This window comes from Trachypithecus francoisi, unplaced genomic scaffold (assembly GCF_009764315.1).
Source record: "Trachypithecus francoisi isolate TF-2019V2 unplaced genomic scaffold, Tfra_2.0 Lachesis_group11, whole genome shotgun sequence".
Lineage (NCBI taxonomy): Eukaryota > Metazoa > Chordata > Mammalia > Primates > Cercopithecidae > Trachypithecus > Trachypithecus francoisi.
In genome coordinates, this window is record NW_022681456.1 from 130,082,779 (window position 1) to 130,106,127 (window position 23,349).

Consider the following 23,349-nt stretch of genomic DNA (forward strand, 5'->3'; position numbering starts at 1 on the left):
CCAACCCGTTTTTATAGTTTAGCACACAGTCCAGGAAGTCTTAAAGTTATCCCACTTTTCTGAAACAGGAAACCAGAAAGGCCTGAAAGGACTCCTCTGTGTCCACAGGCTGGAAAGTCATTCTCTCTCTTGGAGTGCAAAGGGACCTCAGAGCTCCTGCAGTTCCCATAGTTGGCATTGTGTTCTTCTGCCAGAATTCGCAGCTAGCTATTGCAGCTGTTTGGATTCTCTGGAGCTTCAGTGAATAGGTTTATCCTTCTTCCACGCAGCTCACATGCCCCTCCTGTCTACTCCAGGGTGGAATTCCTGTAAATATTCCTGCCACATCAGGGCTTCCAGAGATGCCAACTTATATGTAAACAACACAGTCCAGATGTGAACTCATCAGTCAGTAGAGAGGCCATTTCTCACTATTTTGAATTGCACTATTTTTATTGTTGTTGAGTTTTATGAGTTATCTATATATTCTGAATATTGATCCTTTATCAGATATGTGATTTGCAAATAATTTCTCCCATTCTGTGGGCTGCCTTTTTACTCTGTTCATATTGTCTTTTGATGAACAAACTTTTAATTTTTTTCTGAAATCCAATTTGATTATTTTATCTTTTGTTGCCTATGCCTTTGGTGTCACATCCAAGAAATGACTGCCAACTCTAATGTCATAAAGTGTTTCCCCTATGTTTTCTAACAGAATTTTTATAGTTTTAGGTCTTATATTTCCATTTTTAGTTAATTTTTATATATGGTATTAGGTAAGAGTTCAACTTCACTTTTTTGCATGTGGATATACAGCTGCCCCAGCACCATTTGTTGAAAGGACTGCCTTTCTTCCATTGAATGGTATTGGTACTCTTGTCAAAAATCATTTAATCATATATGTGAGGGTTTATTTCTGGGATTTTTATCCTATTTCATTGGTCTATATACTTCTCTTTATGCCAGTGCCATGCTGTTTGGATTACTGTAGTTTTTCAGTAATTTAAAAATCAGGAAGTGTGCCTCCATAGGTTTTTCTTTCCCCCAAATTGTTTGGGCTATTTGGGGTTTCTTGAGGGTCCATATACATTTTAGAATGAGTTTCTCTTGCAGTTGAGATTTTGATAGGGATTGCATTGAATCAGTAGACCACCTTGGGCAGTACTGACATCTTAACAGTATTAAGTATTTCAGTCTATGAATATGGAACGTGTTTTCATTATTCCTGTCCTTAATTTCTTTCAGCAATGTTTCATAGTTTTCATTGTTCAAGTCTTTCACCTCTTTGGTTAAGCTAATTCCTAAATATTTTTTTCTTTTTGATGTTATTGTAAATGGGATTTTTAAAAATAATTTCTCAGATTATTCACTATTAATGTATAGAAATGCAACTGATTTTTGTGTGTTGAGTTTGATCAATTTTCATATGTTGAACCATCCTTGCATTCCAGGAATAAGGCCTATTTGGTTATGGTGTGTAATCCTTTTAATATGCTCCTGAGTTTTGCTTGCTAGTTTTATGTTTTTATCCATTCTGCCAATCTCTGTGTTTTGATTGGAAAGTTTGATCCATTTATATTTAAAGTAATTACTGTTGAGGGACTTATTTCTGTCATTTTACTATTTGTTTTCTTATAGAAAACAAATAAGCCTTAAGCTTTTTTGTTCCTCATTTTCTGCATTACTGTCTTCTTTTATGTTTAGTTGATTTTTTGTAGGGAAACATTTAAATTTCTTTCTCATCTCCTTTTATATGTATTCTACAGTTATTTTATTTCTGGTCACCAGAGGGATTACATTTAACATCTTAAAATTATAGCATTCTAATTTGGATTTATAACAGCTTAACTTCAATAACATACAAAAACTTGGCTCTTTTACAGTTCCTTATCTACCCCTTTTGGTGGCTGTTGTCACAAAATTCCTTCTTTATACATTGTGTGCCCAAAACCACAAACTAATAATTCTTGTTTTTTAATTTTTAATTTTTATGGTATATAGTATGTGTATATATTTATGAGGTATATGAGATATTTTGATATAGGCATACAACATGTAATAATCACATCAGGGCAAATGGGGTATCCATTGCCTCAAGCATTTATCCTTTGTGTTACAAATAATCCAATTATACTCTTTTAGTTATTTTAAAATGTAAAATTAAATCATTACTGACTATAGTTACCCTGTTGTGCTATCAAATACTAGATCTTATCCATTCTTTCTATTTTTTGTACCCATTAACCATCCCACTTCTCCCCCACCCCATCACTACCCCTCCCAGCCTCTGATAGCTATTATTCTAATTTTTATCTCTATGGGTTCAGTTGTTTTAAGTTTTAGCTGCCACAAATAAGTGAGACGTGAAGTTTCTTTATGTACCTGACTTATTTCACTTAACATAGTGGCCTCTGGTTCCATTCATCTTATTGCAAATGACAGAATCTCATTCTCTTTATGGCTGAATAGTACTCCATTGTGTACATGTACATTTTCTTTATCCATTCATCTAATGTTGATGGATATTTAGATTGTTTATGAATCTAGGCTATTGTAAATAGTGCTGCAATGAACATGGGAGTGCAGATATCTCTTCAATATATGGATTTTCTTTCTTTTAGGTAGATACCTATCTGTGGGATGGCTGGATCATATGGTAGCTCTATTTCTAGTTTTTTGAGGAACCTCAAAACTGTTCTCCATAGTGGTTGTACTAATTTGCATTCTCACCAACAGTGTATGAGTGTGTGAGTTTCTCCAAGTTCTTGCCAGCATTTGTAATTGCCTGTTTTTTTGATACAAGCCATTTTAATTGGGGTGAGATGATATCTCATTGTAGTTTTGATTTGTGTTTCTCTGATAATCAATGATGTTGAGCCTCTTTATATACCTGTTTGCCATTTGTCTTTCTTCTTTTGAGACATGTACATTCAGATTTTTGCCCACTTAAAAATCAGATTATTTTATTTTATTTTTCTCATTGAGTTGTTTGAGCTTCTTATGTATTCTGGTTATTAATCCCTTCTCAGATGGATAGGAGTTTGCAAATATTTTCTCCCATTCTGTGCATTGTCTGTTTACTTTGTTGATTGTTTCTTTTGTTGTGCAGAAGCTTTTTAACTTGATATGATCCCATTTATCAATGTTTGCTTTGGTTGCATGTGCTTGTGGGTTATTACTCAGGATATCCTTGCCCAGTTCAATGTCCTGGAGAGTTGCCCCAATGTTTTCCTTTAGTAGTTTCATCGTTTGAGGTCTTAGGTTTAAGTATTTAATCCATTTTTATTTAATTTTGGTATATGGTGAGAGATAGGAGTCTAGTTTCATTCTTCGGCATATGAATATCCAATTTTCCCAGCACCATTTATTGAAGAGACTATCCTGTCCCCAATGTGTGTATTGGCACCTTTGTAAAAAAATGAGTTCACTGTAAATGTATGGATTCATTTCTGCATTCTCTATTCGGTTCCATTGGTCTATGTGTCTGTTTTTATGCCAGTGCCATGCTGTTTTTGTTACTATAGCTCTGTAGCATAATTTGAAGTCAGGTAATGTTATTCCTCCAGTTTTGTTCTTTTTGCTCAGGATAGCTTTGGCTCTTCTGGGTCTTTTTTGGTTCCATATACATTTTTGAATTGTTTTTTCTATATCTGTGAAGAATGTCATTGGTATTTTGATAGAGATTGCATTGAATGTGTAGATTGCTTTGGATAGTATGGACATTTTAACTATATTAAGTCTTCCAATCCATGAACATGGAATATTTTCCATTTTTTTGTGTTCTCTTCAATTTCTTGCATCAATTTTATAATTTTCCTTGTAGAGACCTTTTACTTTTTTGGTTAAATTAATTTCCAGGTATTTTATTTTATTTGTGGCTATTGTAAATGGGATTACTTTCTTGATTTCTTTTTCAGATTGTTTGCTGTTGGCATACAGAAATGATACTGATCATTGTATGTTGACTTTGTCTCCTGCAACTTTACTGAGTTTGTTTATCAGTTCTAATAGTTTTTTGGTGGCATATTTAGGTTTTTCTGAATATAAGATCATATTATCTGCAAACAAGGATAATTTGACTTCTTCTTTTTGAATTTGGAGTCCCTTAATTTTTTTCTCTTGTCTGATTGCTCTGGGTAGAACTTTCAGTACTATGTTGAATAATGGTGGTGAAAATGGACATCCTTGTCTTGTTCCAGATCTTAGAGGAAAGGCTTTCAGTCTTTCCTCATCTAATATGATACTAGCTGTGGATCTGTTGTATATGGTTTTTATTATGTTGAGGTACGTTCCTTGTATACCCAGTTTTTTTAAGGTTTTTATCATGAAGAGATGTTGAATTTTATCAAATGCTTCCTCTGCATCAATTGAAATGATCATATGGTTTTTGTCCTTCTTTCTGTTGGTAAGATGTATTATATTGACTGATTCGCATTTGTTGAACCATCTTTGCATGGTTCATCTCTTTGCATGGTTCATCTCCTAGTCATGATGAGTGATCTTTTTGATGTATTGTTGTATTCACTTTGTTAGCGTTTTCATTGAGAATTTTTGCATCAGTGCTCTTCAGGGATATTGGCCTGTAGGTTTTTTGTTTGTTTGGCTTTTGTTTTGATATGTCTTTGTTGGGTTTCAGTATCAGGATAATGCTGGCCTTGTATACTGAGTTTGGAAGTATTTCCTCTGCCTCTATTTTTCATAAAGTTTAAGTAGGATTGGTATCAGTTATTTCTTAAATTTTTGGTAAAATTCAGCAATTCTGAAACCATCAGGTTCCAGTCTTTTCTTTGCTAAGAGACTTTTTATAATGGGTTCAATAGCATTACTTGTTATTGATCTGTTCAGGTTTTGGATTTCTTCATGGTTCAATCTTAGTAGGTTGTATGTGTCTAGGAATTTATTCATTTCTTCTAGATTTTCCAATTTATTGGCATGTATTTGCCCATAGTAGCTTCTAATGATCCTTTGAATTTCTGTGGTATCAGTTGTAATGTCTCCTTTTTCATCTATGATTTTATATATTTGAGTCTCCTCTCTTTTGTTCTTAGTGGGGCTAAAAGTTTGTCAATTTTGTTTACCAATTTTTCATTTCATTGATCTTTTGTATTTTTTTTATCATTTCAATTTCACTTATTTCTGTTTTGATCTTTATTATTTCTTTCCTTTTTTTTTTTTTTTTTTTTTTTTTTTTTTTTTTGAGACAGAGTCTCGCTCTGTCTCCCAGGCTGGAGTGCAGTGGCCGGATCTCAGCTCACTGCAAGCTCCGCCTCCCAGGTTCACACCATTTTCCTGCCTCAGCCTCCCGAGTAGCTGGGACTACAGGCGCCCGCCACCTCGCCCGGCTAGTTTTTTGTATTTTTTTAGTAGAGACGGGGTTTCGCCATGTTAGCCAGGATGGTCTCGATCTCCTGACCTCGTGATCCACCCGTCTCAGCCTCCCAAAGTGCTGGGATTACAGGCTTGAGCCACCGCGCCCGGCCTATTTCTTTTCTTCTACTAACTTTGGGTTTGGTTTGCTTTTGCTTTTCTAGTTCTTCAAGATGTATTTTAGATTATTTAAAATTTTTCTACTTTCTTGATATACACACTTACAGCTATAAAATTCCATCTTAATACTGCATTTGCTGTATCCCATAGGTTTTAGTATGTTGTGTATCCATTATCATTTGTTTCAAGAAATTTTTCAATTTTCCTTCTTAATCTCTTCATTGAATGACCACTCTATAGCATGTGGTTTAATTTTCATGTTTCTGTATAGTTTTCAAAATTCCTCTTCTTGTTGAGTTCTAGTTTTATTCCATTGTGATCAGAGAAAATACTTTGTATTATTTCAACTTTTTGAAATGTTTTGAGACTTATTTTCTGGCCTAACTATACTCTGTCCTTGAGAATGATCCATGTGCTGAAAATAATTTGTATTCTGCAGCCATTGAGGGAAATGTTTTGTAAATATGTATTAAGTCTATTTGGCCCATAGTACAGATTAAGTATGATGTTTCTTTGTTGATTTTCTGTCCGGATGATTTATCCAATGCTGAAAGTGGGGTGTTGAAGTCTCCAGCTATTATTGCATTGGGGTCTCTCTCTCTCTTTAGCTCTAATAATATTAGCTTTATATATCTGGGTGCTCCAGTAAATATATTTTTACAATTGTTATATCCTCTTGCTGAATTGACCTGTTTATCATTTTCTAATGACATTCTTTGTCTCTCTTTGTAGTTTTTGTTTTGAAATCTATCTTGTCTGATGTAAGTATAGCTGCTCCTGCTCTTTTTTTGGTTTCCTTTTGCATTGAATATCTTTCTCCATTCCTTTATTTTCAATGTGTGTCTTTACAGTTGAAGTGTGTTTCTTATAGGCAACAGATCAATAGTCTTGCTGTGTTTTTTGTTTGTTTTTAGGTTTAAAAATGTTTTTTGCCAGTGACACCGTCCTCAGGAGGTCCTGAGAACATGTGCCCAAGCTTTGTTTTGTTGTTGTTGTTGTTTTTTTTAATCCATTCATTCATTCTACGTCTTTTGAGTGGAGTGTTGAGTCCATTTATATTCATGTTATTGATAAGTAAGGACTTACTCTTGCCATTTTGTTACTGTTTTCTGGTTGTTTTGTGCTTCTCTTTTTTCCTTTTTTCTGGTGTTCCTTTTAGTGAGGGTGATTTTCTCTGGTGGCATATTTTAATTTATTGCTTTTTATTTTTTGTGTATTCATTGTATACTTTTGGATTTGCAGTTACCATGAGGCTTGCAAAAATATCTTATAACCCATTATTTTAAACTGATGACAACTTAATACTGATTGCATAAACAAGCAAAAAGAAAACAATAAAAACTTTGCATTTTAACTTCGTCCCTCTGCTTTTTAACCGTTTGTGAACTATGTCTTGAAAAGTTATAGTTATTATTTTTGATCAGCTCATCTTTTTGTTTTTCCACTTAAGATATTAATAGTTTACGTACCACAATTGTAGTGTTACAATATTGTGTTTTTTTATGTATTTACTATTACCTTTGAGCTTTGTACCTTCAGATGACTTCTTATTGCTCATTAATGTCCTTTTCTTTCAGATTGAAGAACTTCCTTTAGCATTTCTTATAGGACAGTTCTTGTGTTGATGAAATCCCTCAGCTTCTGTTTGTCTGGGAAAGTCTTTATTTCTCCTTCATATTTGAATTATTTTTTTGGATATGCTACTCTAGAGTAAAAGTTTTTTTTCCTTCAGAACTTTAAATACGTCATGCTACTCTCTCCTGACCTGTAAGGTTTCCACTGAAAAGTCAGCTGTCAAACATATTGGAGCTCCATTTTCTGTTATCTGTTTGTTTTCTCCTTATGTTTTTAGTATCCTTTCTTTATCCTTGACCTTTGGGAGTTTGATTATTAAATGCCTTGAAGTAGTCAACTTTGGGTTAAATCTGCTTGGTGTTCTATCTGCTTGGTAACCTTCTTGTGCTTGATTATTGGTATATTTTTCTGGGTTTGGGAAGTTCTCCATTAGTATTCTTTTGAATAAACTTTCTACCCCAATCTCTCTCTCTCTCTCTCTCTCTCTACCTCCTCTTTTAGGCCAATACCTATGCTACTTTTTTAAAAATCTTTTTTTCTATTTGCCTCCACCGTGTATTTTCAAATAGCCTGTCTTCAAACTCACTAATTCTTTCTTCTGCTTGATCAATTCTGCTATTAAGAGATTCTGATGCATTCTTCAGTTTGTCAGTCACATTTTTCTTTCTTTCTTTTTTTTTTTTTGAGACAGTCTCGCTGTGCTGCCGAGGCTGGAGTGCAGTGGTGTGATCTCAGCTCACTGCAACCTCTGCCACCTGAGTTCAAGCTATTCTCCTGCCTTAGCCTCCCAAGTAGCGGGGACTTCAGGTGCATGCCACCACACCTGGCTAATTTTTGTATTTTTTTAAGTAGAGACAAGGTTTCATCATGTTGGCCAGGGTGGTCTTGAACTGCTGACCTCAAGTGATCTGCCCACCTCGGCCTCTCAAAGTGCTGGGATCACAGGCGTGAGCCACAGCACCCTGCCTCTGTTGCATTTTTCAACTTCAAAATTTCTGCTTCATTCTTTCAAATTATTTCAATTTCTTTGTTAAATTTATCTGATAGGATTCTGAATTCCTTCTCCATGTTATCTTGAATTTCTTTGAGTTTTCCCCAACCGGCTATTTTTAATTCTCTGTCTGAAAGGTCACCTCTCTCTCTCTCTCTCGGATTGCTCTCTGGTGGCTTATGTAATTTGTTTGGTGAGATCATGTTTCTTTGGATGGTCTTGATGCTTGTGGATGCTCTCCAGTGTCTGGGCACTGGAAAGTTAGGTATTTATTATAATCTTCACAGTCTGGGCTGTGAAGAATGAAAGTTTGTATCTATCCTTCTTGGGGAGGTTTCTAGGTATTCAGAGGGACTTGGGTGTTGTGATCTAAGTGTTTGGTCACTACAGCCATATCTGCATTAGGGAATACCTCAAGCCCAGTTAACACTATGGTTCTTGTAGACTTGCAGAGATACCATCTTGGTGTTCTTGGATAAGATCTGAAAGAATTCTCTCCATTATCAGGCAGAGATTTGTTATCTCCCCTTACTTTCTCCCAAACAAACAAAGTCTCTCTCTCTGTTTCTGTCTCTGCTGAGCTGCCTGGAGCTGGAGGAGGGGTGACGCAAGCACCCTTGTATCCACCATCACCGGGAATATGCTGGGTCAGACCTGAAACCAGGGCAGCACAGGGTCTCTCCCAAGGCCCACTGTAACTACCACCTGGCTGTTGCCTATGTTCACTCAAAGGTCTAAGGCTCTATGATCAGCAGGTGTTGAAGCCAGCCAGGCTTGTGTCCTTCCCTTCAGGGGAGCAAGATCCCCGGATCCTGGGCAGGCCCACAGAAGCAGCCCAGGAGCCAGAACCTGGAGTCATAAACCTTAGAAATCTACCTGGTGCTCTATTCTACTGCAGCTGAGCTGGTACTCAAACCACAAGACAAAGTGTCTTCCACTCTTCCCTCCCCTTTTCCCGGGCAGAAGAGTCACTCCTCATGTCCACCTCCACCACAGGCCCACAGGAAGTACTGCCAGGCTACTGCCAATGCTCACTTAAAGACCCAAGGGCTCTGCAGTTTGTGAGACTCATCCGTCAAGGCAGTGGACTCCCCTCCGGCCCAGGGTAGGTCCAGAAGTTCTGCCCGAGACCCAGGGCCTGGAATCAGGGACTCTAACAGCCCACTTTGTGCTCTGCCCCGACTGTGTCCAAGCTGATGCCTAAGCTGCAAGACAAAGTCCACTGTACGCTTCCCTCTGCTTTTCTCAAGCAGGAGTCTGTCCTCATAGCCACCACAGCTGTGAATGTGCTGGGTCACACCTGAAGCCAGCATGTCTCAGAGTCTGACTCAAGGCCCACAGTGTGTACTACCTGGTTACCAATACTGATTATTCAGGGCCCAAGGGCTCTTTATTTATTTATTTATGTTTGAGACAGAGTCTCGTTCTGTCGCCCAGGCTGGAGTGCAGTGGCCGGATCTCAGCTCACTGCAAGCTCCGCCTCCCGGGTTTACGCCATTCTCCTGCCTCAACCTCCCGAGTAGCCAGGACTACAGGCGCTGCCACCTCGCCCGGCTAGTTTTTTGTATTTTTTAGTAGAGACGGGGTTTCACGGTGTTAGCCAGGATGGTCTCGATCTCCTGACCTCGTGATCCACCCGTCTCGGCCTCCCAAAGTGCTGGGATTACAGGCTTGAGCCACTGCGCCCGGCCAACTATTGAATTTTCTAATGTTAACCAATCCTTGTATCCCTATGAGAAACCTAACTTGATTATAGTAAATCATCCTTTTATGCATTGCCAGATTTGGTTTATTAATATTTTATTTAGGATTTTTGCTTCTATATAAGTGAAATGGTCCCATAATTTGTCATTCCTTTACTATCCTTGTTAGGTCTTCAAAATTATACTAGCATCATAGAATATATTTGGGACTAGTCCTTCTTTTTCTGGTTTTTTGAAATATTGAATAAGATTAGAATGATCTTTTCCTCAAATGCTTGATAGATTTCATCTATAAAGCATGTAGGCCTGATGTTTTCTTATGGGAAGATAAAATTACCGCTTTGATTTATTGATCACTTGTAATGCTAATGTGGCTTTCTATTTCTTAAAATTTGAAGTAGTTTTATTTAGAATCCATCCATGTTATCTGACTTTTCAAATTTATTTGTATGAATCTATTATTCTCTTATTATCATATTTTAAGTCTCTGCTGTATCTGTAATTGTGTCCCCTTTTAATTTACAGTATTAGGCATTTTTTTCTTTTCAATTCCCCGTAGATTTCTCTACTTTGTTAGTCTTGTCAGGAATCATCTTTTGTCTTTGTTGACTGCTTTTAACTATTTCTCTATTTTCTATTCCATCTATTTTAGCTCTTTCTTATGTTCTCTTTTCCCTTTCTTTGAGTTTATTTTGTTCCTCCTCCTAACTTCTTAAATGAGACACTTAGCTTTAAGTTTCAGCCTCCCTGTATTTCTAAAATAAATGTTAATTCTACACTATGCCACTAAAAGCTCTGCTTTTGCTGCATCTCACAGGTTTTTATTGGTAGTGAGTTCTTTTACATTTTATTTTTATTTATGGCAAAAATATATATAATATAAAAATTTACTATCTTAACCATTTTAAGTGAACCTATTAAAAGTATCACTGATAACAAGTGCATTCTCATTGTTGTGCAACAATCACCACCATCCATCTCCAAAACTTTTTATCTTGCAAAATTTTATACTTATTAAGTAATAACTCTCCATTTTCTTCTCCCCCCTAGCCTCTGGCACCCTCATTCTATGCCTATCTCTATGAATTTATTCTATGTACATCATATAAGTGGAAACATACAGTATTTGTCATTTTGTGATGGGCTTACCTCACTTAGCATAATGCCCTTAAGGTCCATCCATATTGTAGCATATGTCAGAATTTACCTTCTTTTTGAAGCTGAATAATATTTCATTTGTGTGTGTACATATATATACACGCACATACATATACACACACACACACACGTGGGATTGTAAAATGATGAGGCCTCTATCACAAGGGTTCCAACTTTTCTAAATCCTTGCCAGCTTGTTATTTTCTGGAGTTTTCTTTTTGTTTAGTTTTTTTTAGTTTTCCTGGTAGTAGCCATCCTAATGGGTGTGAGGTGGCATCTAACGGCAACTGTGATTTGCATGCCCCTAATGATTAATGACTTTGAACATCTTTTCATGTGCTTACCGGCCATTTGCTCATCTTTGAGAAATATCTGTTCAAGTTCTTGGCTCTTTTTAAAATCAGGTGTTGTTGTTGTTGTTGAGTCATAGGAGTTCTTTATATATTCTGAATATTAACCTCTTGTCGGATTCACGGTTTACAAATATTTGCTCCCATTCTATGGGTTACCTTTTCACTCTGATATATACAGCTTTTTAATTTTGATATGCAATCTGTTTATTTTTTCTTTTGTTGCCTGTAGTTTTGGTATAGAGGTAGTGTTTTAATTATCATTTGCTTCTAAATATTTTGAAATTTATCTGTGATTTCTTCAATATTTCAGTTATTTAAAAGTGTGTTTTTAAATTTACAAATATGGAAATGTAGATAAATATTTATATTTACGTTTTTATTCTAAATTTTTAGCTCGATTGCTTTGTGGTCTAAGAATTTGGCGCATATAAGGGAAATTAATTTAAATTTATTTTAATGGCCTAGTGTGACATCAAGTTTTGTCAATATTCCCTATGTGCTTGAGAAGAATATGTGTGCTCTCATTGTTGGATGAAAACTTCTGTACATGCCATTAGATCAAGCTTGTTAATTGTATTGCTTACATTTTCTATATCTTTGCTGATTTGATATTTGCTTGATCCTTATGATCTCCTACCACACTTTTTATTTTAATGTCTTTTGTCTGATAGTCGTAGAGTGACACCAGCATGCTCATGGTTGATATTTACCTGCTACATACTTTTTCCTTTATCCCTTTATTTTCAAACTTTCTGTCATTTTAGCCATATCTGTTGAAAATAGTTTATAGCTTTTATATTTTTATCCAAACTGGCAATCGCTTTTACTAGTTAGCAAGTTAAGCATATTTACATTTATTGTGAACATTGGTATATTTGAATATGCTATCATCTTATTTTTACTGATACACAATACTTGTACATATTGATGGGGAACATGTAATATTTTGTTATATACATAGAATGTGTAATGATCAAGTCAGGGTATTTGGGGGTGTCCATCACCTGGAGTATTTATCATTTCTATGTGTTGGGAACATTTCAAGTCCTCTCTTCTAACTATTGTGAAATATGCAATACATTGCTAACTATAGTCACCCTACTCTGCTATCAAATATTAGAGCTCATTCCTTCTATCTAATTGTATGTTTGTGCCCACTAACCTTCCTCTCTTTATTCCTCCTCCATCCACCCACCATGCACATTTCCCAGACTCTGGTATTTGTCATTCTACTCTCTACCCCCATAAGATCAACTTTTTTAGCTCCCACATATGAATGAGAACACATAGTGCTTGTCTTGAACTCCTGACCTCAAGTGATCCTCCTGCTTCAGCCTTCCAAAGTGCTTGGATTACAGGCAAGAGCCACTACTCCCAGCCCAATGTTCGTCTTTCTGTGCCTGGCTTGTTTCACTGAACATAACAACCTCCAGTTCATCCATGTTGCTGCAAATGGCATTTCATTTTTTATGGCCAAATATTCCATTGTGTGTATATATCACATCTCCTTTATTTATTCATGTTTTGATGGACACTTACGTTGATTTTGTATCTTTGCTATTGTGAATAGTGCTGTGATAAACATGCAAGTGCAGGTATACCTTCGATAAACAGATTTCTTTCCCTTTGGATAAATTCTAGGACATGGCATCACATGGTAGTTCTATTTTTAGTTTTTTGAGAAATCACCGTATTGTTTTCCATAGTGGCTATACTAATTTACATTCCCACCAATGGCATATGAGTTTCTTTTTCTCTGCATCTTTGCTAGCATCTGTTGTGTGTGTGTGTGTGTGTATGTGTGTGTGTGTGTGTGTGTTTAATAGCTATTCTAACTGGGATGAGATGATATATCTTTATAGTATTGATTTGCATTTCCCTTATGATTTGTGATCTTGAGCATTTTTTCATATATCTGTTGGTCATTTGTATGTCTTCTTTTGAGAAATGTCTATTCATGTCCTTTGCCCACATTTCAATGGGATTGTTTTGTTTTGTTTTTACTGTTGAGATGTTTGAGTTTCTTAGATAGTCTGGATATTAGTCCCTTGTCAGATGAATAGTTTGTAAATATTTTCAAATATTTCAAATAATTATCCTCATTCAACAGGTTGTCTCTTCATTGTAAGTTGTTTCCTTTGCTGTGCAGAAGCTTTTTAGCTTAATAGAGTCCCATTTGTTTATTTTGTTTTTTGTTGCCTGTGCTTTTGAGGTCTTATCCATAAAATTTCTGTAGAGACCAATGTTCTTAAGTATTTCCCCTACGTTTTCTTCTAGTAGCTTTATTGTTTGGGGATTTGCATTTAAGTTTTTAATCCATTTTGAGTTGATTTTTGTAAATCATGAGAGGTAGGGATCCAGTTTTATTGTTCTGCATATGGAAATCCAGTTTTCCCAGCACCATTTATTGAACAGATTGTTCTTTTCTTATTGTATGTTCTTGGTGCCTTTGTTGAAAATTAGCTGGCTTGAGGTCAGGCATGGTGGCTCACACTTGCAATCTCATCACTTTAGGAGATCAAGGTGGGAGGATCATGTGAGGCCATGAGTTTGAGGCCAGCCTGGGCAACATAGTGAGACCCCTATCTCTACAAAAAATTTAAAAATGTAGCCAGGTGTGGTGGTGCACAGCTATCGTCCTAGCTATTTGGAAGGCTGAGGTGGGAGGATTGCTTGAGCCCAGGAGTTCAAGACTGCAGTGAGTCTTGCACACCATTGCACTCCAGCCTGGGTGGCAGAGCAAGACCCTACCACTAAAACCTAATTAAGTAATTAATTTTTAAAAAGAAAATTAGCTGACTGTAAATTTATGGATTTATTTCTGGGTTCTCTATTCTGTTTCATTGGTCTTTATGTCTGTTTTTATACCAATATCATGCTGTTTGGGTTACTATAGCCTTGAAACATACTTTGAAAGTCAGGCAGTGTGATGCCTCCAGCTTTGTTTTTTGTTTTTGTTTATGTTTTTGTTTTTACTCAGGATTGCTTTAGCTATTCTGGCTTTTTTTTTTTTTCAGTTTCATGTGAATTTTATGATTTTTTTTCTACTTGAATTTTATATTTTCATGTGTTTTCGTGATGGTAGATATTGTCCTTTCTTTTTCAGGACAATTCAAGAATTTCTTGTAGAGCAGGTCTAGTGGTGATGAATTTCCTCAGCTTTTGTTTATCTCGGAAATACTGTATTTCTCCTTTGTTTATGAGGGACAACTTTGCTGGTTATAGTATCCTTGACTAGTAGGTTTTTTCCTTTTCCAAGAAATTTGAATATATCCTCTCATTCTCTCCTGATCTGTAAAGTTTCTGCTGAGAAATCCACTGCTAGTCTCATGGACGTTGCCTTGTAAGCCACTAGACAATTTTCCCTTGCTGTTTTTAGAATTCTTTCTTTGTCCTTAACTTTTTACAGTTTGACTGCAAGGTATTGTGAAGAAGATCTTTTTGAATTATATCTGTTTGGGGATCTATGCGCCTCTGGTATCCTGATGTCGTAATCTCTTGCTAGACTTGGAAAGTTTCCAGCTAGTATTTTGTTAAATAGGCTTTCTATCCTTTTGTTTCTTTTGCCTTATGGGACACCAAAAATGTGAACATTTGGCCACTTAATGATGTCCTATATGTCACATAGGCTTTGTTTATTCTTTTTTTAAAGAAAATTTTTGTCTGAGTTATTTCAAAAGACCTGTCTTCAAGTTCTGAAATTCTTTCTTCTGCTTGAGTTAGTCTATTGTTAACATTTACAAATGTATTTTGTATTTCATTCAATGAATTCTTCAGCTTCAGAATTTCTGCTTGGTTCTTTGTAAGTATATCTATCTTCTTAGCAAATTTCTCATTCATATCCTGAGTTTTTTATTTCTTTGCATTGCTTTTCCGTCTTCTCTTATATCTCACTGAGCTTCTTTAATATTATTTCAAATTCATTTTCTGGTATTTTATAAATTATTTTTTGATTGGAATCTGTTGCTGAAGAATTATTGTGTTCTTTGGGGGTGTTGTATTTCCTTGCTTTTTCATATTTCTTGTGTCCTTACATTGATATCCGTGCATCTGGTGTAATAGTCGCGTCTTCCCATTTTTAAAATTTGCTGTTATATGGGAGGACTTTTTCCTAAAGCTGTATCTATGGTATGGTTGGGTAGGACATTTTTACTTTGATCTTAGATGCATGCAGTAGTGTAGTCTCCATATGATTTCTTCAGCTGTAAACAGCATCGGTGGTGTCTTGATTTCCTCAGTGGCTTAGGGTGCCATTGTTAGTGGAGGCTGTGGTGAAGTTTTTCTGGGGACAAGGACGCCAGGTGATCCTGTCCTTGGGCCCCAGTTGTGGCAGTGGGCCAAGCATGCATGTCCTTGGGTCCCAGGGAGGTGTATACTGGCACTGGTGTTAGTGGGTTCAGACAGGCCAATTCTTGGGCCTCCAACTGGCTTGCTCAGGGGACAGTAGTGGTAGTGGTGGGCCAGGTTGGTGGGCAGGATTTCAGGACCCAGAGAAGTGGGTGTGGCAAAAGTGATGCAACCAGTAGCAGTGGTGGGGCAACCCTCTGCCTCCTAAGTGGTCTGTGCTGCTCTTGGCAGTGGCTGCGATGAGCTGGGCAGTTCAGTCCCCAGGCCTGCAGGTGGCATGTAAGGGTGGGTGTGACCTGTGGTGGTAGCAGGAGGTTGAGTGGCCCTGAACTCAGGACCCTGGAGAAGTTCTCAGGTGCCAGTAGTGATGGAGTGGGCTGGGCAGTTCCCAGGCCCCAGACAGGCTACTGGTACTGGGTGGGGGTAACACAGAGCCAGGTCAGGTGGACTTGTCCCCATGCCCTCTGCTGGTGCATGCAGACACTGGCTGTGGTAGGCAAGGGTGGGGTGATCCCTTGGCCCCTGGTGGAATGCTGGGGTTGGGGCAGCAGTGGCTGTGCTGCAGCCCTGCTATTGGGGAGGGTGAGGTCGCTTTCAGTGGCAGCAGCCAGGTACAGGCAGCTGAGGAGTGCTTGCTTCACTTGTATTTCAGCCCTGTTGGCAGCAGCCTATGGTGCAATGGCTGTACATGGAGGATTTTGTCCTCAGGGTGCATGAAAATGTGTGGTGATTTCACTGCCAAGGGCAGTGGTGTTATTGCCAATAACTCACGCTTCAGCCCTGGTGGCAGCATCCAGCCATGGTGGTGCCTGTGGGAAGGAAATGTCAGTGGGTCTTCAGGGATATGAAGATCCAGAAGCTGTTGGGCCCCCAGGTGTCTGGTGGAGTCTGGACTCTGTAACGTGCTGTGCTGCTGCTGCTTAGGGATCTGGGAGTGTATGAGATCCAGTGTGAGCTCCCTCTCTGGAGCAATGCCCTCACCCAGGCTCCAAGCAGCTCCCTATGTTAGTCACAAGGCTTGCAAGAGTCTAGAGGCTCTCCTGTGGCTAGGATTGCATGAATCCATGGTGGGAATGAGGACTTCTGGGGGTCTCTCACTTATCCTTTCATTGCACTGAGGAGCCTGGAGAGGCTCCCAGCCAATCCTGACCACGCGGGGAGACTTGCTTCTGTCTTCTTCCTTGCTTTAGGTGTTTCCTGTCACTCTCTGTTGAATTCCAGTGTTCTCTCTTGGATGATCTATTCAAAGTGTGATTATCTACCTGCTATTTTTGTCCTTCTTTGTAGAGGAGGAAAGCACCAGATGCCTCTAGTCAGCCATCTTGAAGCCTATTATCTTATTTTTAAAATTTTTTACTTGTCCTGGTGTTTTTATATTTGCTTTTTCTTCTTTTTTCCTATTTAAGTACTTAACATTTAAATAATAAATGTCCCTAAAATAACTTTTTTTCTATCTAGCAGTTTAGAGCTTGTCCCCTTGTTTTTATTCTTTCAGTCATTACCCCTGAAATCTTATCAGGCATATTTAATACAATAACATTTTAAAATTAAGCTGGGAACCTGGTTTGCACCTATAGTTCCAGTTACTTGGGAGGCTGAGGCAGGAGGTTCCCTTGCATAGGAACTCAGGACCATCCTGGGCAATATAGCAGGATCCCATCTCTAAAAATAAAAAATTAAAATTAAATACTATTTTCACTCTCCTCTCGGTCAGCAAAGGCCTTTAGAACTTCTGTGCTTCCATCTCTTTCTTCTAGACTCTCATCCTATTGCCAATATTTCAGATTTGTCGTCCCCGCAAATCAGACACACGGGTGCTGTTATTTGATATAAATATCGTTTGCTTGGAATTAATGACTTCTTTACCATTTTATTTCTTCACCATTCCCTCACGCATGTCAGGATGTTTTTCCCAGATCATTCTCCTTCTTCTTAAAGTAAATCCTCCAGAAGCTCCTCTACAGCGGGGCCTTCAGTATAAACTGCTTCAGATTGTGTTTATCTACAAATGTTTCCTTTTATCCTCATTCTTGAAGGATAGTTTTGCTGACAATGCAATTCTAAATTAATAATTCTATTCGCTCGACATCTGAAAACTGTTTATGCACTGTCTTCTGGCTTTCTTTGATGTTAGGAAAATCTATCCGTTTAACTGCTCTTCCTTTGTAGGTGTTGTGGGCTTTCTGGCTGCCTTTGTGGTGTTTGCTTATTTATTTATTTATTTGCCTTTGGAGTTCTGCAGTTCCACTACGGTATGTCTATATGTGAATATCTTTTTATTCATCCTGCTTGGGATACACTGTGCTTCCTGGATCTGTAGAATTGCATTTTTAATCAGTTCTAGAATATTTGCCAATATCATCTCTTTAACCATCACCTTTCCTCCATGCTCTCCCTTTTCTCTTTCTGTGACTCCAATCAGATGTGTATTAAACCTTCTCATTCCAGCCTCAGTAGAACTCTAGACACATCCACAAATGTATGCATTTTCTTTTTACCCATGAATAAAGCATTCTCCATTTAAGTTATTTGTTTCAACCTATACATTTTTTCATCTCTGAAAGCTTCATATTTGCAAAACTGTTTCTTCATTCCTGGTCATTTCTTGCATGTTCTTTGTATTGTGTGTTGTTCTCATACCTACCTAGTTTGTGTTTGGTACTTGGCCATTCCAACATCTATAACTCTTGAGAAGCTATATCCAGCTCTTAAGGTAGCGCTTGAGTCTGCTGCTTCCCGCGAATAGGGGTCTTCTCTGTATATATTTGGCAATCTTTGCTTGTGAGGCCATGCTGCTTGTCATCTTTGGAGTCCAGTGAGTCTGAGTTGGGAATCCACAAGAAAATTTGCTTCTGTTTCCACTTGGACTTGAGGGTACCCTTATCCAGGACCTCCAAAGTCCTCTTTGAAGGTTTTGGTTAAGAGTCAGTAATCTCAGACTCAGCTTCTCCTCCTCATTGCTGTTCTAAGGATCAAATTCCCCACTACTATGTTACTATAAGAATGCGGCTTCAGGAAAGCCCCACTTCCCATGACTGGCTGCAAGACTAGGTCAGACCAGTGGTACTCAAGCTCCCATCACACCACACTCCCATGGCTGTGCTTCCCACCTTCAAGGCTTTGGGTGCTAGCTGACCTCACACTTACGCCTCACCCCTGGGGCTGTGTTCTCATTGGTTTGGTTTTGAAGAGCATGGTCTCTGAAAACCTCTCCTGCCTTTGAGAGGCCAGCAATGCCTCAGAGGGTGTATGTCATCTGAAGTCTAACCACTGCGGAGTAGGAAGGGCCCTTGGAGCTTCTAGACATTCATGATATTGCTACAGTCATTTTTTCTATCCCAGTCACAACACATTGCAATTCTACCTGTTATTTTTACTCTTCTTATTTTAAACCCACTATTGCCAATCATAAAGTCTTTTCAAGTCGAGATTCTATTGTGGATTATGTCAGTGTTTTCTGTGCATCTATACAGATTTTTTTATTAGGTGAATAGGATAAAAATCTACACCAGCATTCTGCTACTGGGTCAACGCAAGATCTTTCATATCCACTCATTTGTCCTTTCATTCAGGTAACAGATGTTTATTAAGCACATATTCTGCTGTGTTCTAGGAATCCCTGACCTCAAAGAGCCTACAGTCATAGAACCAAATCATTTATCCCATCCCAGCCAACAGGAAGGATCTTGAGTGCTAATGAGCTTAACACCTAGAGGCAAGTGGGTTAGAAGTCAGAGCAGTTGTTGTGAACAACATTTTGTCCACAATTTGCTGGATGGTAATGGATGTTAAAAGTCACACTTCTCCAAAGCGTCCCCTTCCACTATTTGATATGAGGTTTTGCCTCACAAATGAGTCCCATGCACCACCTATGTGGGCCTACCTTTGAAATTACCCCCAGCTCTGCATCTGGGCAGTTTGGCTGGTAGATGTCTCCTTGCCAGCTTGTCTCAATCTACAGGGCATGTCCCAGTGGTCCCCACCCTGTTCCCTAGCTCCAAAGCTGTTCTGCCCTGGGGATTGTGGCCATCCTGGGGTTCCACACCCAGCCAGGGGATCTGGGGCAGCCTCACCAAGCTAGTAAAAGAACAAGTCTTCATTCCCCCAGGTATAAAATGGACACCTGATGAGAATGGAGTCATTACCTTTGACTGCCGAAACCGCGGCTGGTAAGAGCTCACAGGGGAAAGGTCTGCAGCCCCGGTATTTATCTCATAGCTTTTGGGTTTTGCCTCGTCCTCCTCCGCTCCCACCCGCTCCCCGACCCACCACTCAAGGGCCTTGGGTGTATAGAACCCTAACCAGACACAAGAACAGGAAGAGCGCCAGCATTCCTCCCTTCCCTCTGCAGCTGCCTTACTCCAGGACTGATCATACGTGTCTTTCCCAACCTAAACCTCCTTCCGGGACACTGAGCTGTCTCCACATCAACCTTTTGTTAGGCTCTCCTCTCCTTCAACACCCCTTTTTTGGCAAGTTTGTAACAGAATCTGAAGCCCAGCTCTCTCCCTTTCTGCTATCAGCCCCTCAGGGACCCTGGTTGCTCTAAATCAAAAGGGACAAGGGTTACCTCCAGGGCTTGACCTGGCCTGTTAGGTGGGCACATCTCCAACCACTGCCGCTCCAGATGGCTCCAGAACTGTGTCGAGTGGTTATGAAACATGTAAAACCTGCCATAGATGGGTTGCCCTGAACTTTGGGTGGGCTTGAGCCAGCATCTGAATAGAAATAACTGCAGACCCTTGGTCAGGTATTGGTTCTGGCTTTGGTTTTCCCATCTTGGGCATGTCACTTTCTTTCTTCCGCAGGTACATTCAAGCTGCTACTTCTCCCAAGGACATAGTGATTTTAGTGGACGTGAGTGGCAGTATGAAGGGGCTGAGGATGACTATTGCCAAGCACACCATCACCACTATCTTGGACACCCTGGGGGAGAATGACTTTGTTAATATCATTGCGGTAAATGTGCCTTCCTGTTCTAGAATAGCTCTCACTTCCTCTAGAAATCATACACAGGTGCCAAGGTGACCCACAGCCCCTGACCACCCTGTGACCCTGCATGAGTGTGTTTGCTGGGCCTGGACTTTGCAAACTGATGCTGTTTATTCTCCCCCCACCTCCCCTCGCCTCACTGCGACTGCAGTACAATGACTACGTCCATTACATCGAGCCTTGTTTTAAAGGGATCCTCGTCCAGGCAGACCGAGACAATCGAGAGGTGAGTGTCCACTGTGGCCTGACACTAACAAGCCCCTGCTCGTGTCTGGATGGTGGGCGATTGTCTCTGCAGACTGTGTCTGTGGCCCCTTTTGCTTATTCCCATGGCACCTGGAATGAGAACAGAGCATGTTACCCATGCAAACAACCAAGAGAACCACCCTGTAAACACGCTGCTACTTATCAGAGCAAACAGTGAGCAGATAGAGACCTCATACCAAAGGGAACCTTCCTGACTCAGGACTGGTTTTTCACCCTGTGGATTATGTAGGTCTCCATTTTCCCTTTGGCCTCCCACCTGGGCTTTTCCATTATGTCAGTTTTCACGAGAAGCTTCCCTGAAAGGAGGACAAATTTAAACCCATCGAGTATCGTCCTTTTTCTCTGGTAAAAGACAAAGGAGGAGAGGACATGGCAATAATTTTTTAAGGAGAGCTTTTGCACATCATAGATTCCTCCCTCTGTGAGGGGGGAGTTGGGGTTTGAGTTCCTCTTGAAGCCGGGCCTCCGCCCTGGGCACCTCCACACTTTCTACTGTGAAGCGCGCGCTCCTGGACTGCGGGCTGCGGGCTGTGGTCTGGGAGCCAAGCTTACCCTGCCTCCATCCCAGGACGGTCCTCCCCGCATAGTCAGCTTCACACTTGGCATTTCCCGCCAACAGTGGCCATGGATTTGTACCAAGTCATTCACCCTCTCTCAGTTTATCCTGGGGACATTTGAGAAACACCTGTTGTAGAGGACCAGTCCATGAACTTAGCTGCATCATGGAGACACAGGCCCTGCAATTATGTCCTCTGATGGCCCTAAACAGCCTCCTAAATTAACACCAAACAGGAAGCTCCACTGGCCCACTCAACCCCCTGATGCTCCTCTAATGTCTCACCCATGACAGCATTTCAAACTGCTGGTGGAGGAGCTGATGGTCAAAGGTGTGGGGGTCGTGGACCAAGCCCTGAGAGAGGCCTTCCAGATCCTGAAGCAGGTGCCCACTATAATGAGGCCTGGGAGGGAAGGACTGGGAGGAAGGGGCAGGTGGGGGGAGGCAGGCTTGGCCTGTGGTCACAGGCACTCCTCTTCCCTACACAGTTCCAAGAGGCCAAGCAAGGAAGCCTCTGCAACCAGGCCGTCATGCTGATCAGTGACGGTGCCGTGGAGGACTACGAGCCGGTGTTTGAGAAGTATAACTGGCCAGACTGTAAGGTGACCCTCCCACGGGCGTCCGGGGAAAAAAAAAAGCTTCTCCTACTGCCATGGATGGGATCACCAGCAGGGCCCCTAAAAGGATGGCCCCCATGCAAATCTGCTTTCCTATTAGAGCCATTCTTGCTTTCAGATACATTTTAATTGGGTGTTCCAAAACTATGGTGACCCGAGACACAGAGGCCTGATGTAGGAGGTTTGGGGTGAAGGACCAGAATATGGTTTGGGGACATCAGAACTGCCAGGCTGGGCCGGGCACGGTGGCTCACGCTTGTAATCCTAGCACTTTGGGAGGCTGAGGTGGGCGGATCACGAGGTCAGGAGATTGAGACCATCCTGGCTAACATGGTGAAACCCCGTCTCTACTAAAAATACAAAAAATTAGCTGGGCGTGGTGGCGGGCGCCTGTAGTCCCAGCTACTCGGGAGGCTGAGGCAGGAGAATGGCATGAACCCGGGAGGCGGAGCTTGCAGTGAGCCGAGATTGCGCCACTGCACTCCAGCCTGGGCGATAGAGCGAGACTCTGTCTCAAAAAAAAAAAAAAAAAATGAACTGCCAGGCTGTAAACCTCAGCCTTGCACCTACTCCGCAGTCCCCATGGCCCTGGGTGAGTTGTGTTGTGTTGCTGCCTGGGCCTCAGGGGGTGAGACTGGAGAACCCGAAGACTGATAAGCACTCGGCCCAACATCTAAGACTCACATAAACCATGTTAACATTACTTACGGCCAGGATTTTGCTGCTGAGTGCATCTGTGTCTTGTGGGTTAGGTCCGAGTTTTCACTTACCTCATTGGGAGAGAAGTGTCTTTTGCTGACCGCATGAAGTGGATCGCATGCAACAACAAAGGTGAGTGCCGGGCCGGCAACTGCCTTCCCGCATTCGGGGCACAGGGTGACCCAGCCCTGGAGGTGCTGAGCGTGCGCTTCCCGGTGGCCCCTAAGAGGAGCAGCATTACGTCAAGAACAATAGCCTCAGTCCCTCCTTCGTAGTTGGAAAAGGTGAGACGATGTCAGCTCTGTCTCCATCCTGTCCCCATTCTTTCTGTCGGCAAATTAAGCCATAGACTGTGGTTCTGGTTCTGCTCCCAGACAAAAAGCAGAGAGTCACTGTTTTCTTTGGAATAATATTTTGTGTGTGAATGGTCCCCATCTATCTCTGACCAGACCCCCATTGATTCAACAAAAAGTCACTGAGCATCCACTATGCACCTGGCACGATTTCCAGGCACTGGGGGACCAAGAGGGATCAGGATGGACTCAGGGTCAGTCTGCCTCTTGGTATTGTCCAGCAGGGAGACACACGAGTAAACCACCACCCACGATACAGCCTGAAATGAGCT

General features: G+C 40.4%; 1 protein-coding gene across 1 annotated transcript in view; it reads left to right on the forward strand.

The window, feature by feature from the left end:
* CACNA2D4 (calcium voltage-gated channel auxiliary subunit alpha2delta 4) overlaps positions 1-23,349 on the forward strand; it is a 128,507-nt gene that overhangs the window by 12,497 nt on the left and 92,661 nt on the right. The window contains exons 7-12 of the mRNA XM_033223267.1: positions 19,702-19,762; positions 20,402-20,552; positions 20,737-20,811; positions 21,703-21,792; positions 21,897-22,010; positions 22,778-22,856. Coding sequence (XP_033079158.1) covers positions 19,702-19,762; positions 20,402-20,552; positions 20,737-20,811; positions 21,703-21,792; positions 21,897-22,010; positions 22,778-22,856 — 570 coding nt within the window. The remainder of the gene's footprint in view (positions 1-19,701; positions 19,763-20,401; positions 20,553-20,736; positions 20,812-21,702; positions 21,793-21,896; positions 22,011-22,777; positions 22,857-23,349) is intronic.